The following is a 15,862-nucleotide window of genomic DNA, read 5'->3' as shown; positions in this document are numbered from 1 at the left end:
TTCATTTTAAATAAATAAAAAAAATTAAAAAATTTAAAAAAAATATAAAATTACCCATATAAAATTATAATAATATTAAATAATGATGATCGATACTGCGATAAGAGATTTTAATCTCTTGCACCCATGATAAGTTGTTTTCCTTTTATTTAGACAAAAAGTTAACTCGTGAAGTTTAAGAACCAGCCGCTATAGCGATCGATTAATCATCCTAAATGAGTCTTCTTGTATGGATCCAAGGTGCAATCTAATCATCATCCAAAATGAGGTTGCAATCTGAACCTCATTGTCTTATGATGCATTGATAGTTCAACAGAGCTTTTGGAGGAGTCTCAACATTGAAGCAAATGGTAAAACACAGTGGGATTGATAAATGAATACATGACTACTAAGATTTTTAGTGACAGTATAGAAATAAGTTTGAACTTAAGGAGATACAACAAACTACAAAGCCATACTAACTAAAAGAAAGCTTCTGGGAAGTGCAGAGATCCAAGATACAGAATACTCAGGTGGCATTATCTTGCGGCTGGAGAAAACCCCACGAGGTATTGTATTTCATTTGTACTAGTCTGACTTATTCCAGTATTTTCTGCATCCAAGTTCTTGCCGCTCATAGATGGGAGCTCAGATGTCTCACGAGCGAGCTCGAGTGCCAAGCCCTCCTTAAGATCCATCAAAACATCAGTCATTGTCGGCCTTTGTTGGGAGGTTCGTGATGTGCATTTAAATGCTATATCAGCAGTTTTCCAGATGGAATTCACTTCATATAGACTCTGCAGGTTTGCATCAACAATGTCCTCGATATTCCCTGTCGCGAGTCTTTGGTGCACCCATTGAACTAAACTAGCATTATGTTGAGGATGTTTTAGAATAGGAGGTTGGCCAGTGATGAGCTCCAATAGAACCACCCCAAAGCTATAGACATCGCTCTTCTCGCTGAGTTGGTAGGTGAAATAGTACCTGAACAAGTGCAAAACCATACCAGATTAGCTTCTTGTTTCTCATAAGATATTTTGTGAAAGTTGATTCTCTACAGATCATATAGAATCTGAATGAAACAATGTGGCAGAACATTAACACAGTTCGAGAATGATAGTAGTTCAACATTATGATCCGTAGATCTGGACAGACCAGTAATATTTAGCAGTGTAGGATTTCCACAATAACCTTGGATATTGCTGGGCATACCAAATTGAAAAATGATTTCCAGCATATCACTCCAGCAGCCTTATATTGATATCAATTGTCATTTTCCAGTTGCATGATATTCGAAATTGACATTGGCCAGCAGCTAGGACAGTGATAAAAGCAACAAAAGTGGAAGTAGGAGTTGTAATTTTCAAAGATGGGAATTCAAATCTCTAGTTGTATACTCTTCGGATAATTTTCTCTTCTTTCTAATCCATATATGCTGTAAGATGTTAATGCAGTTTAAGTCTTATAACTTCAGATGCATGTATGCAGATTTCTTTTTTTGTTCCCCATTTTACTTTCATGTTTTGGTGTCAAGTTTCAATATCTAAAACTCTCGAGATAAGGATATAGGTAGGGAACAATGAAAAAGACAAAAGGGGAACCCATGACGTACTCTGGATCAAGGTATCCTGGTGTGCCAACCACAGTTGTGGATACATGACTGTCGACATCATTCTGAAAAGCCCTGGACAAACCAAAATCTGCTATCTTGGCTTCTAGACTGTCACTCAACAGGATGTTTGTGGTCTTCACATCTCTATGGACTAGTGGCGGTCTGCAACCCTTATGCAGATATTCCAGGCCTGCACATCATTGAAATCCAAGATTGTACAATGGGGAGAAGAACAAGAAGACCTAGGAATGGGCTACTGACATAAGTACTGTGTATCGGTGCCAAACCTTGTGCAGCTTCTACTGCAATCTGAAGACGCTGTCCCCAAGTCAAAGTGGTGACACCGCTGGACTTACCTACAGAAGACAAATAAAACAGCCATGAATCAGTTCACAGAAAGCTCATTGATGAAACATGCACCACGTAGTGTTTTCTATGCAGGATCTCACTTCAACTTTCTATGTAATGAGGCCTTTCTTACTGCTCAGGTGATGAAAAAACAAAATTGGCGTAAAATGTGGAAAATGCTGTATTTGAATACAAATAGCAACAGCGTAGAGCTTCACCAGTATTTAAATGGACTAAATAGCAAACCAGTGAGCCAAAGCTCAAGAACACCTCTGGCCAGCATTGTAACATCCAATTTCCTTATTTTTCATGAAAGTGAAGTCACAGTTCCAAAGAATTAAGAAACTAAACAACTATTGTACCTTTAAAAATCAGAGCAGCACCTATTACAGATCATTCTAGTTTCAGGTTAGATAATGACTATAGGATGCATGGTACAATACCTCTAAGATGATCCTGTAAGGTTCCCAAAGACATGAATTCGTAGACCAGCGCCAGATGATCTCCATCCATGCAGTAACCAACCAAAGAAACAAGGTTCTTATGATGAATCCTTATTAAATTCTGGGCCTGTACTGAAAACAGAGTTGTTAGAAGCAGAATTTAGGAAAGTGCTATTCACAACATGATAGCAGGATGATAGATATAAAAAAGAACAGAGGAGTAATGTATTATATGCATCGATATCTTAAGAAAAGGAGGAGTATGATCAATTAAGTGTTATATTTACACCACCAACATATTCGGTGACATCATCTGCATAAATGGAAATCATTGCTACGTTTTGTTATCATTTTACAATATACTCGAGGATGCAAATCAAGGTCCAATAACCAACATGCTGTTAATTTATCTCCTTAAAAGAGTACTATTGCTAATCTGAAGGCATCTATTATATCACTCATCTAAGAATGGGTGAACTCATTACCTCAGCTAGAAACTCTTTAGTGCCTTGTGATGATGAATGAGAGCGCAGCTTGACTGCAACTTGAGTACCATCTTCTAAGCAACCATGGTAAACAGTACCAAATCCACCTTTTCCAATGTCATTTTTAAAGTTGTTGGTTATTTTCTCCAACTCCTCGTAAGTGAACTGTCGGTTCTCAAGTTGGAATGGGTTATCTCGATGTCCTCTTACTAATTTGGAGATTTTACCTGGTCCCACAGAGACACTTGTTGATCAGCCTTTCAAGTATAACATGGTACCATAGGTTGCAGGTCAAGGAGGGATCAAGCAGCTAATGCTTGTCCATTTTGTGTGAACCATTTTAATGGCATGAATGCAGAAAACAATAGTTGCTGCATGAAAAACATACCTGATGACTTTCTCAGTTTCCACACGAAGAATATGACCCCCAGAAGTAGTAGCAGAGCAATTAGACAAAGAATCACAACAACTACTGTTGAGATCTTCTTTGATGTACTTTTTCCAGGAGTTGCCTCACAAAAAGTTGCATTAATACAAAGATATCGATTGCCATCATATCTAGCATAAGTTTTGAAATATGACATTAGTATCTGTTTCAAAGTAATACATATTTATCCACATGATAGTTAGTATCCTAACCGAAAGTCGATTTTTTGAGTAAGCATAAACAAGAAACAGAACTCTCTGGATCCATAACCTTAACCTCAACCTCCCTTACACTTATCGCCCTTTTTCTTTTATGCACTGCAAACTTCTTTTTCAAATATCTCGTTTAAGAATATCAACACATTCATAGTTACTTTGTTTCAGAAGTGATTCAAACTGGATTTTCTTCCTTCCAAACAAAGTCTAACTAACTCTGCAAATAACTTTTATGTATGGGGCACAATTTTGGTACCAACAAAAAATTGAGGCTACAAAGTTAATGCACAAACACAAAGATGTTTTAGTATTACAAAAGGTTATTGTGAACAACTTGCAAGTTGAAGCAATAAGCACCTCGATCTTATGTTGATTTTACAATGAGATTAGGGACCAAACCTTAATTTTATAATTTCAAGCATAATTTAAATGCATCAATCAAACAAATAAACAAAAAAGGCTGTACTGGGTAAGCCGCTCGGCACTCTTTGACCCAAGTTCAGGAAGGTTTCATCACAAGAGGTGAAGACCTGCAATTTAACAGGTTCTCCTCTTTTTATTGGATTAGCCCAGGGCTTTCTTCATGGACTAGCATGGAAGAGTTTGATAAGTAAAAGGAGTTCAAACATTAAGAGAAACACTAGAGATAGACCAACCGAAATGTCAGTGTCCCTGCATCTGATTTTTGACGTAAAGAAGCAGGAATTTCTCCAGTAAGATCGTTTCCTGACAGATCTCTGCATGAACAAACAGCAATAATTGTTAAGATCATATATCTTCTTCTCTATCATGAATCCAAACTAAGATGTCGGAATTCTCACAAGACACGAAGCAATGGCAAGTTTCCTAGATCATCAGGTATTGATTCCGTCAGATTGTTGTGAGATAAATCACTGAAATGAAATATCATGTATGCAAGTTATTTTTTTGACCTTATATCGAAATGAAAGCAACTAAAATAAATGAAAAAACAACAAGTGATTAACAAATTTCAATAGCATTAGCATTCTAATTAAGACTAGCCGACTGGATATAACCTTCATCCCGGCTCATCATTGTGAGTAAAAGTTAGCTTGACTCATGATTGTTGAGTACAAAGGTAGCTGATCTGCCACTCTTGGAAATTATATTCTACCCATATCAAAAAAATTCATATGACCCGCTTCTGCCTTCAGATTATATACCATTTTCTTCAACAATATGACCCAGAAATTCCTCGGCTTAGTTCGCTCAACGGGTGTATAACACAGTAGGTGCCGGTGGCACATAATAGGCATTTAGTTGATGCAAGTGACTCCACCAAAATCTTCTGGTAACCTGGATTTCAATATACTCATAATGCTTTTATATTCAAAATCAAACTATTTCCTGTTCTATGCTATAAAGCTATGGTCTAGAGTATCATACTGTATCTTGTGAACCCTCTGGTACGTTCTCTGCCAAGAAAAACAATACAAGTGCAAGACCCACGTATCATATTCCATGTGTGTATTTCAATTATTATCCAATGCACATGATCTCTTGACTAGATTTGAGATTTGAACATAAAATTCTTCAGTTAGGTATAATAAAATTTTCTATAATTCCACATCAATCACTACCATCTTAAATCCTATCATAGATAACTATGATTATAGTTCAGAGTTAAGATGAGTAGAAGATAATTGACATCCAGAGGTCAGATGTTCCATAAAATATATAAACAATGTCAATTGAGACAGGTAGAACACTAAATGAGGATTCATGTGACACCTTATAGAATATATTTGTCTGATATGGTAATTGCTTGCGGTTAAGCCATCAGATTCAGAATTCCCACATCATAATGAACTGCGTTATAATAAGATCAAGGGCGTATATCCAGCTTGTTGTTGGATAATCTTTTGAGCATTAAGTTCGACACTAAGGCTAATGATAATAAAGAGCAGATAATTTCCAAATTGATCTAACAGGAATTGTAAAAGAGCAAACATAGAAAAGCATAAAGCTAGTAGCACTTACAGGGACTCGATTCTTTCGAGCATCGCAAAATTAGGGGATATCGGGCCATTTAATGCACTTGAAGACAAATTTCTGTAGAACATTTCAAGCATACTTAATAATTTTGTAGATTGATCTTCCACATCGTGTAATAGTTTATTTACTTGAGTCGAAAACTTACATGGCCACGATCCTTGTTAGGTCAGTACCGGAGCTGCTACAGTTCAAGCCTTCCCAAGCATATTGGCTTGGAGTACATGGATCTCCCATCCAGTTTCGTTTCACACTATATTGAACCCTGATCTTGTTGATTTCGGCAACTGATTCCCAAAAGCAAAATCATTAGATTGCAATTCCAGACATGGAAATGACATGTCTTTGCTTGATAGAATGATTGCACAGGGCAATTCAAAGGCCTAAATGGATTCAAGGCATGTGATACTGTAGTCACCAAGAAATTGGGGAACTAATTTAGTTCCTTTATGAAGATATGTGGGAACTTGACGTTGATCCGACCAAACCGAGATTACTCAAAAACACTACGAAACCCTAAATCCAGCGAAGAAAGGTGGAGACTACAACATACCGTCGTCGGAATCGGTCAGGTTGTTCTTGAGATGCATAAGCGTGTAGACCTCGAGCGCGTTCAGGATTGGGGGAAGGGAGGACGAGTTGGTTGAGTTGAGAGTCCACTGGTACCGCGGACTCGGGGTCAAGGGGCGGTTACCGTTGTTTACGGTGTCCGACACGAGCTGGGGCGGGGTGTAGTCGTTGGACAAGCTGCGGCCATTGAGGTAAATGTTGAACGCCCGCGAGTTGTTCGGGAGAAGTTCCGAAAAGAGGAGGTTGGCGTAGAACTCGTTGACGGGGGCGCCCGAGTCCGCGAAGTCCCAGTAGAACTCCAACTTGTCGGAATTGAGGGGGACGGCCGCGGTCTGCATGACCACCAACGGCGCCTCGACCCGATCACCGACGCTGTTCGTTACGTTCAAGGTGGTGTTTAGGGAGTCCAAAGATGGCTGGAAATGGAGCCTCTCGGACCAGGAGACGAACGGTTCCCACAGCCGATCATACCGGTCCTCGGGATACCTGCATAATGGATGAGTCGCTCGTCATCATTTCATTTCCTAGCCATATAAATACTACCTACCTGAACACAACACGCAGCTCTCTCTCTCTCTCTCTCTCTCGCTCTGTGAAATCAAAAGACTTCATTCTTGAAATCTGTCACCCACCTTACCACCTCGTTCGCCGTGGTTCCCAAGTCGAGTCGAACGAAGAGGACGAGACTCGTGGTACCGCTTAGAACGTCAGTATAGAGGGCCTCGTTCAATGGCCTCAACTCCAGAACAGATATGAAAGGGGTGCCGAAACCAGTATTTATCAGGCACACTGACACGGAATCGGCCAGTAAGTAGACGACGACCTCAACGGCGTAGGCTGTGGATGCGTCCGTGATGTTCACGGTCTTACAGAAATTGACGTCGATGTGGAGGTCAAACTGCAGCGGCAGAGCGCCACCGCCGGCGCTTCGCGAGCCATCATAATCTCCGTGCATGAAGGTTGCTCGCACGAGATACGCCGTGTTCTTTTGCACCGTCGTCAGGGTGTAGCAGTTTCGAGAGCCACTGGGGAAGCTTCTCAGGTTCTGTAGTGGTGTTGAGACCGAGTTCAAGTAATTGGATGCGATGCTGTGACTCTCTCCGGCGCTTATGTTTCGGTCATCGGAGGTGTACTCTATGTCCGTGCTCTCGACTTCATAGCTGGAGTTTGCGGCGCCTCCACAGTCGAGGCTTATGAAACCTGCAGAAGACGGTTTGCTTATGATATCGTACAAGGAAGGGAGAAGAAAATAAGGGGTGGACGTTTCATGTTGCGCGCTTGCCTTTGGTGCTGGTCTCGTTGCCCAAATGATGGGCGACGGCGGAGACGCTCAAAAGAATGAGAACAGAGAACCAAAGTGTCATCTCCGACGATCCAGAGCGGCTCATCTCCCCTCGCGATGATCCTCCTCTTGCACCGAGCTACGTCGGATGAATGGCCTTATGCGGTGCTTTATGCTGCTGTCAAGCTGCGGTGGCGGGGGTGTGGCTGGAAGGAAGGAAGAAAGAGGATAAGAGGCGTTGTCTGAGAGAAGCCTAAGCGCTCTCCTGTCGGAGTACGAGATTAAGGGAGAAGAATTCAAGTCAGCCATGGAAGCTTGGAAGTGGCCCTCTCACGAGTACGACAGCATGACCAGGTGGCAAGGAGGACTTCCATGATCCTCCATCCAAGCGCATGACCGGAGGAGCCCAGAATCGTGCAGTACAACCGTTCACGTACAAGCGAAGTGAATCATGCAGTACAACAGTGACGATAACATTATAGGCACAAACACATGTGCATAAAGATGAAAATAGTGATGATGAAGAAAAGTAAGAAAACAACAGCGATATTGAAATGATGTTAACTTATGGATCCCACGTGATGAGACAAATGATCGGTCATTTGTGCGACTAGTAGGCTCGTAAGAAATTATTCGCTTTTAATAATGGACGTAATCGTACAGTTTTATCCTTTCCAAACACGTAAACTTCAAAACACACATTTGAGGGTAAGGAAGATACGACAAACTTATGAGTCATTAGTTTTTATACTCCTCAATCAATGTGAGATTAAATGACTTTATCACCCATATATTCTTAGAATAATCATAATAAATTTAGAGGACATTAATAACATTTATATTTTCAGTTAACGGTTAAAATAACAGTTAATTGCCGAAGATAAATACTAATAACATATAAATGGTAAAGAATTTTCCTTCGCCTGTCTTTATCTCTCAAAGTCACTGAAATATTAGAATCTACGACTCAGTCCGAAGACTAAATAGATGATGAGAAATTGAGGCCACATCACTTTTGAAAATGATTTTGGTAGATGGGATTCAATGCCTCCAAGTGGACATAAATGGACATGACATGAAACATCAAATCACCCTAGAAAACAAAGTGTTGATAAATAGCACACCTTTTTTTCCTCCCTCAAAACATCATAATAAGTCAAAGTAGCAGTGCCTCCTACTGACTACCAAACCATCATTTCAGCATTTAAAGTTGGAAAGTCAGCATTCGAAAGGCTGTGAAAACTTATTTTTGCATTTTCAATGTTTTTAATCCTTATTTTATTTCCATTCCAACACAAAACCTTTTTTTTAATATGTTTAAAAATAAAAAAGAAATAAACATTTAAATTTATTCTAAACATAATTAGAGATATTAAAGCTTACCAATACAAACTCATGAGATCACATTTAAATTTAAATCTTATAGGAGCCACTTTGATCAAAGAAGCATTCTCTCTGTCCAACTTGGTGAACTCTAATAGAGAGAATGGTGGAATGAATCCCAAACTAAAATATGGTTCCAGAAAGCAGATACCAGTCTTCAAAGATCATATTATTGGAGAGACATTGAAACGATCAAACCTCGACTTTTAGTGATCACAAACCACTCATCACCTTGCTGATGGAGTGAACCTTGGGAACTGTTCTACTTCGAACGCAGAGGTCTGGCTTCTTTCAGATGCAGTTTGTGTGTGTGGATTCCAGTTGCTTGTTGTGGATGGGAACTCGGACCTGTAATAAGCGCTCTCTAATGCAAAGCTCTCCTTCAGCTCCATGACGACGTCGGCCATGGCCGGCCTCCTACGGGATTCATGCTCTGTGCATCTCAGTGCTACATCAGCAGCTTTCCAAACGGAATTTATATCGTACCCTCTCGTCAGCTTTGGGTCGATCACATCCTCAATATTCCCGTTGTTAAGCTGTTGGCGTGCCCATTGAGCTAAACCAGTAGCATGGTTACCGGTGGCAACGATAGGAGGTTGTCCGGTCATCAGCTCGAAGAGAACCACCCCGAAACTATACACGTCACTCTTTGCGCTGAGTTGGTAGGAAGAAGAGTACCTAAAGTAGAGCAAAAGCAAAGCCAAATTAGCTTTCATCTTGTTACTGATAGCAGATAAGATTTCTTCAACTATACGAAGAAATCTCTCTATTCTGTTGAATAAGAAATGAACATGTTAATGCATTCAAGTTAAAGCTTCTGGTGGATTAATTTACGTCGATCATCGCTTTGGTATCGGAGTTTTTTATGAATCTCAAGCTGTGTAGGAAAGAGGAAAAAGAAAAAGGAAGGAGCAACCATGACTTACTCTGGATCAAGATACCCGGGGGTACCAACCACTGCTGTGGATACATGAGTATGGTTGGCATTGTCGAAAGCCCTTGACAACCCAAAATCTGCTATCTTGGCCTCCAGGCTTTCGCTCAATAGGATGTTTGCGCTCTTCACATCTCTGTGGACTAGTGGTGGTTTGCATCCCTTGTGCAAATACTCCAGTCCTGCATGTTGTTGAAGCCCATGGATGTAGAACGAAGAGAACGACAGAAAGCCTTATGGATGGGTCAGGTGGATTAGTGTATGTATTAGTGCCAAACCTTGTGCAGCTTCGACTGCGATCTGAAGACGCTGTCCCCAGGTCAAAGCAGTAGCACCGGGAGTTTTACCTATTCAAAGGCAATTAAATCAAACATCACTGAAAATTACTTTGTCAATTGAAAACGTTTGTGGAAAATAAACAAAACAGATTGCACCATTTATCGAAACAGGTAGTAATTACAAATAATCCTACTTTTGGGATATAATTGGAAGAAAATGCATGATTCTGAACCTCTAAGATGATCTTGTAGGGTTCCTTGTGACATGAACTCATAGACAAGCGCCAGGTGTTCTCCATCCATGCAGTAGCCAACCAAAGAAACAAGGTTCCTATGATGTATCTTTGCCAAGTTCTGGGCCTGTAATAAGAACCTGATTTCTTAGATGCAGAATTTAAGAAGAAGAAGAGCATGAACCCTCGACGATGTACGAACAAGAAGATAAATGTTGGAAAAAGCATAATTAGGATCCATAAGTTCATTATCATAAAAAAAATAGAAAGGAATTTGACCAAATAACCAAAAATATTTCTAGATTTATGACCTGCTACTGTGAGATGAGATCACCTGCATTGATCACTACATCTTCACTGGAAAATCACTGCTTCGGTTTCCAGTGATTTTACAGTATATTCAAGGATGCAAACCACATTCTGGGTTCAACATAATGTTAATGATCTAAGAAAGCTACTGCTAGTTTGAAGCCAACTACTGTATCACTAACTTGGGTCAAACTAATTACCTCGGCTAGAAACTCTTTGGTGCCTTGGGATGATGATTCAGACCGTGTCTTGACTGCAACTCGAGTACCATCTTCTAAATAGCCTAGGAAGACAGTACCAAATCCGCCTTTGCCAAGGACATTTGTGAATTTCCTCGTTATTTTCTCCAGCTCCTTGTATGAAAATTGTCGATTCTCATGTTGAAAAGGATTCTCTGGATTGACTGTTGCTGGTATGGAGAAGTTATCAATCATTGGCCTCGCATGGATATCTTGCGTTGATCCTTTAATGTGAAACACAGAAAGTGGGATTAAGTATGAGCTTCCTAGGCATGCCTATGTTGAAAGTGAAATGGCACTAACATAGAAGCAAGGGTTTGCATCAAGAAACACTTACCTCGAAACTTTCTTACTCTCCACACAACAAATATGATGACTACAAGCAGTAGAACCACCACCACAGGAACCACAATGTAAGTCACAGTCATGGGTGTTCCACTCTTCTTCTTTGATCCATTCGAAGTTCCATCAGTACCAAGATTAGGATTGGCTTCATAGCTAGCAATGAGTTATGCAATTTGATATTAGAATTTAATATATAGAAAAAATGGGAGTCTGACAAACGAAGCAGAATGCAGTCTAAGGAAATTGTAAAAAATGTAATAACAAAATGCAGAACTCATGTATATGTAGTTAGAGTGAGTCAGCTCATTTGTTTCTCACCTTCTTGCACAAACATAGAGATCCCATAACAAATGCTGCTAAAAGGCGGGCAAGTCATGAGACTCCCATCAATGCCAAAAAGCGAAGATCAATGTACAATTGTACATAACCAACTACAAAGCCATCAATTTTCTCAATCTTATTGTGATTTGTCTATCTGATCCTCCATACAATATTCAACGTAATAGTCAGATGAATCTTACATCTTTCATCTTCAATCCTAATCCTACCCTTATACTACAGTTAGTTGATCAAGGCTACAATACCGCAAACTACTTAACAAAATTGTTAGATATTTAAATTTGAAGTAATGATGCTCTAATATGCAACCCAAACTCCAACATAGTCTTTTTTTTATATATTTTCTATATTACAGAACTCCATCTTTGTTTTCATGTTAAGTATACAATCTTTAACTCAGTGCAAAATTAGAGTCCTTGGCATATATAGGATCTCCACCATACGAAAAGCGAGTTTAAAATGTACAAATCGTACCTAAGCATACACAGCCGTATACCAAGAAAATGCTTGTTCATTATATGTTAAAAAAGTTCTAATGTCTTATAAGGTTAGACACCGGTGAAGAAGATTACTAAAAATGTAGTAGTAGTCTTAGAAACAATTGATGCGAACGTCTAGTAAGGGGAAGGGTGAGAACCTTGAGCTTCAATTTGCAGACACTAATCCTATCTTAAACATCTTATTTTTCTATTACTCAAGGCTAACCTGAATGCATTAATCGACAACAGAAATAAACACCAAGGAAGTTGCTCATGCACTTCTAATGCAAGTCCAGGAACATGTCACTGTAAGGGTGGCAAACCTATATTGAACAAGTTTCTCTTAGACTTGAAGCTTTCCTTATGGCTTAGTACAGATCAGTTCAATGTAGGAGAACATTATCAAGGATATCATTGCAATACCATAAGGTCCAGAGAGAAAACAAACCTAAATGTCAGTGCTCCTTGTTGTGATTTTTTCAGTAGAGAAGCAGGAATTGACCCATTAAGATTGTTGCCTGTCAAATTTCTGCAGAAAATGCCACAAATTAGAGCAACCAAGTTTTCTACTATAATAACAGGAATGTTAGCAATCCTTACAGGACTTGGAGTGACGACAATGTTCCTAAAGCATCAGGTATTGGTCCTGTTAGGTCGTTGTAAGACAAGTCACTGAAATGGAAAGTCACATATGCAATTAGTTACTCTCTTCAGAAATATCAGAATAAAAGGAATTACAGGAAATAAACAGCAACAAACTAGTTGACCACGATGTTCTACCAGGACCAAAAGCTTTATGCATTGATCACCTTCATAACATGTCATTAAGGGACATTGGTGCCACTATCGTTGGGTTTAGCATGTTCAACATGTCTATTGGAACGTCTAGCAGTTGTGTACAAATTAGGTAATTATTTGCTGCAATGAAATACATCAGAAATCCTATTGTGACAGAGCTTCTTTCTAGTAAAACCCTGTTCTAATCAGAATTGCTAACGAGACAATTATCGGTGTATATTAATCTATTATACCATTGTGTTTGAGTTGAGATTTTGCAAGATGATGTGATGAGAGATTTCCTTTTCATTTTGGAGACCTTCATTATCGGTACGTCAAGGCATGTTTTTAGGGAGGTCGATAAGGTTGGCGGATGGCTTGCCGACTTAGGGAGATGTAATAAGTTGGATTCTACTTCGGTAGACTCAGTTCTAAAGAGTCACCTGTCTATTTTTCAACTGTAATCCCTTTGTTTTTTTGTAACTCAGCTCCTTAAGTCTTAATAAATTTCCTTTTTCAGACAAAAAAGATACTCGACAGGCAGTTTTAAAAAGTAATGAATATAAAGACATCACATGATAATAGTAAAATATTTCGATTTGAGATGAACCATATACATTAAACTGCTAATTATTAATATATAATTCAATCAGTAGGATGTCAAGTCCACATACATGCACTAATTAAGTAGCTTATTCGATGCAACAGTTGATTATAATTAAGGCTCTATAGTTATGTGAAAGTTTAACGAAACACTAAATACAATATTTGAGGGTCTATATGTCATCTATCCAGCTTATTTTTGGAACATCTCTTCGATAGAACACATGAAAAATAATTGTATGGCAAATTCTTAACCGAACAAAAAATATTGCGACTCAATGACAGACCAAATTGCATCTCTTCAATAAATTGATGTAGCATTCATCTTCAAATTCTAATCCTCAGAATAAAAAATAATAATAGAGCTACTAGCACTTACAGGTACTTGATTTCTGTGAGCTTAGCAAAAGAAGAGGAAATAACTCCAGTCAATGCACTCGAAGACAAGTTTCTGCAGAACATTTTTGTCAGTCAGAAATGATCTCCAGGACCATTATATTTTCTTTGTTTTCTAATGGAAAACTCACATAGCTATGATCCTTGATGAATCGGTTCCATAGCTACAATTTAGGCCATCCCAAGGGTATTGTTCTGGGGCACATGGATCACCCATCCAACTTCTCTTCACTTGATATTGTTCCTTGATGGCATTAATGGCATCAGCTGGTTTTCGAAATGATCAAATACCAAACTTCAAGTCATTACAGTGTAATGGCATGACATTTGCTTGATAAAATGATCCAAAAAAGGAAATTGAAAGTGCTGAAAGCATGTTCTGCAAGATATCAACAAGTTCTGAGAAAGATCAGGCGAAAAGCAGAGGACAACTTCGGACCAAACATGTCCGGCAATACGAGTCATTGGAAAAACAACAAACACCTTTCGTGCAATGCGCGACAGGGAACGCTTACGAGATATGTGCATGCAACGCAATTTCTCATCCAAGAAGGGAAGAACGTACCGTCTCCGGAGGCGGTGGCCGCCCGCGTGAGATGCATCGCCGTGAAAACCTCGATGGCGTTAAGGATGGGGGGCAGGGTGGACAGGCCCGTGGAGTTGAGGGCCCAGTGGTACTCGGACGCCTGATCCAGGGGGCGGGTGCTGTACAAATAGCCCACCGACTCGTAGGGCGGGGTGTAATTTTTCATCAGTACGTCGTTGAGATACACGTTGAACAGTCTCGAGGTGTTGCGCTCGAACTCGGTGAAGAACAAGTTGACGTAGAACTCGTTGTTTGGGACCTGCGCATCCGCGAAGGTCCAGTAGAACTCCATCTTCGAGCTGTTCCCCGAGGGTGTGGCCGCGGTCTGCATGACGGCCGTCGGCGGCTGGAACAGATCCTTCTCGCTGTTGCTGATCGTTTCGGTGGTTGATATCTCCATCCACGCGTCTGGACTCGTCCACGGCCGCCATATGCGATCGTAGGGGTCATCGGGATATCTGCTCATCAACCAAAGCGCGAAAAGAAACCGAAAATAACGTCAAAAGAAGTCAACCATGAAGATTCTGTAAGATTCCTTACCTCAACGCTGAGCTATTTGTCGAAGGTCCGATGTTAAGGCGATAGTTAAGAACCAGACTCTGCGAGGTGTTTGCAGAAGGATACATGACATCCACAAGCGGCCTCAGCTCCAGTGCAGATATGAAGGGAGTTCCCGAGCCCGTATCCACCAAGCACACCGATACAGAATCCGCCAAAGCAACGGCCACGGCCTCCACCTCGTAAATGCTTGTCGGATCACTGACGTTGATCGTCTGCCAAAAGTTGACATCCATGTACAGATCGAACAGCAGCGGCTTGACGGCGTTCGCACGGTTCAGGTCGTCGTAGTTCCCGTACATGAAGGTCGCCCTCACGATGTACTTCCGGTACTGAATCACCGGCTTCAAGGCGTAGCAACTTCGGGAAGCGTTGGGAAAGCTTCGCACCGTCAACAGTAGTTCGTCGAGCGAGGAAGACACGTAGTTTGAGGCGACTTGGTGATTGATCCCCGTGTCCGTGAACTGGTCATCGGATACGTAGAGTATGTCGGTCTTACCGTGGGTGTAATTAGTATTGCTGGTTATGCCACAGTCGATGCTTATGAAGTCTGCCAAAAGACGAGACGATGATTCAGGCGAAAAGCTTAAGCAGAGAGATGCGACATGAGCTTATCATCTACTTGCTAGCAATTATATGATCACAGCCTGCATAGCATCATAACCATAACACTATCGAGGAAACCATAAACTAAGGATTCAAAATGACAATGCAAACATCTTTATGATTAGCTTTAGACAAAGAGATGGATCACCTCGACTGTCCTGGCCATGAACTGTGACGAGTACTGCTATCTCCAACAGAAGATAGAACCAAAGAGCCATCCCTCTCGTCCCGAAGCTGGGATGATCCCTCGGTCAGCTTTTGGCAGAGGGAGACGACTTCGTGCTTAATACTTCGTTCTGGGTCAACTACTCCATCCCACGAAGAATAAGAAGGAAACCACGTTAAGGGAACGAAGGTATATTATACTTCATACATATACTTCGTTCTTTTGGTAAGTGGTTTGATTCAAGCGGATGCATGATT

The 15,862-nt window shown here is 40.4% G+C and overlaps 2 protein-coding genes across 2 annotated transcripts; both read right to left on the bottom strand.

Moving 5' to 3' along the window:
- Positions 1-338: 338 nt before the first annotated feature.
- LOC103992785 (probable LRR receptor-like serine/threonine-protein kinase At1g51880) lies at positions 339-7,695 on the bottom strand. The gene is made up of 13 exons (XM_009412629.3): positions 7,375-7,695; positions 6,725-7,292; positions 6,076-6,578; positions 5,671-5,809; positions 5,511-5,582; positions 4,331-4,402; positions 4,166-4,246; positions 3,256-3,425; positions 2,868-3,094; positions 2,383-2,509; positions 1,879-1,947; positions 1,592-1,781; positions 339-963 (listed from the first exon to the last, which is right to left on the bottom strand). The coding sequence occupies exons 1-13, from the start codon at positions 7,478-7,480 to the stop codon at positions 519-521; spliced, it is 2,769 nt and encodes a 922-aa protein (XP_009410904.1). The 5' UTR covers positions 7,481-7,695; the 3' UTR covers positions 339-518.
- A 1,113-nt stretch (positions 7,696-8,808) lies between these two features.
- Positions 8,809-15,741, bottom strand: LOC103992784 (senescence-induced receptor-like serine/threonine-protein kinase). Its single transcript, XM_009412628.3, has 13 exons — positions 15,588-15,741; positions 14,816-15,383; positions 14,255-14,733; positions 13,821-13,956; positions 13,673-13,744; positions 12,514-12,585; positions 12,362-12,442; positions 11,088-11,248; positions 10,712-10,974; positions 10,203-10,329; positions 9,970-10,038; positions 9,684-9,873; positions 8,809-9,435 (listed from the first exon to the last, which is right to left on the bottom strand). Exons 1-13 carry the CDS (start codon positions 15,655-15,657, stop codon positions 8,985-8,987), a joined length of 2,739 nt encoding a protein of 912 aa, XP_009410903.1. The 5' UTR covers positions 15,658-15,741; the 3' UTR covers positions 8,809-8,984.
- Between the last annotated feature and the right edge of the window lie 121 nt (positions 15,742-15,862).

The sequence above is a fragment of the Musa acuminata genome, chromosome BXJ2-7 (assembly GCF_036884655.1).
Source record: "Musa acuminata AAA Group cultivar baxijiao chromosome BXJ2-7, Cavendish_Baxijiao_AAA, whole genome shotgun sequence".
Taxonomy (NCBI): Eukaryota; Viridiplantae; Streptophyta; class Magnoliopsida; order Zingiberales; family Musaceae; genus Musa; species Musa acuminata.
Note: the sequence above shows the minus strand (reverse complement) of the source record. Positions and strands in the feature narration are given on the sequence as shown.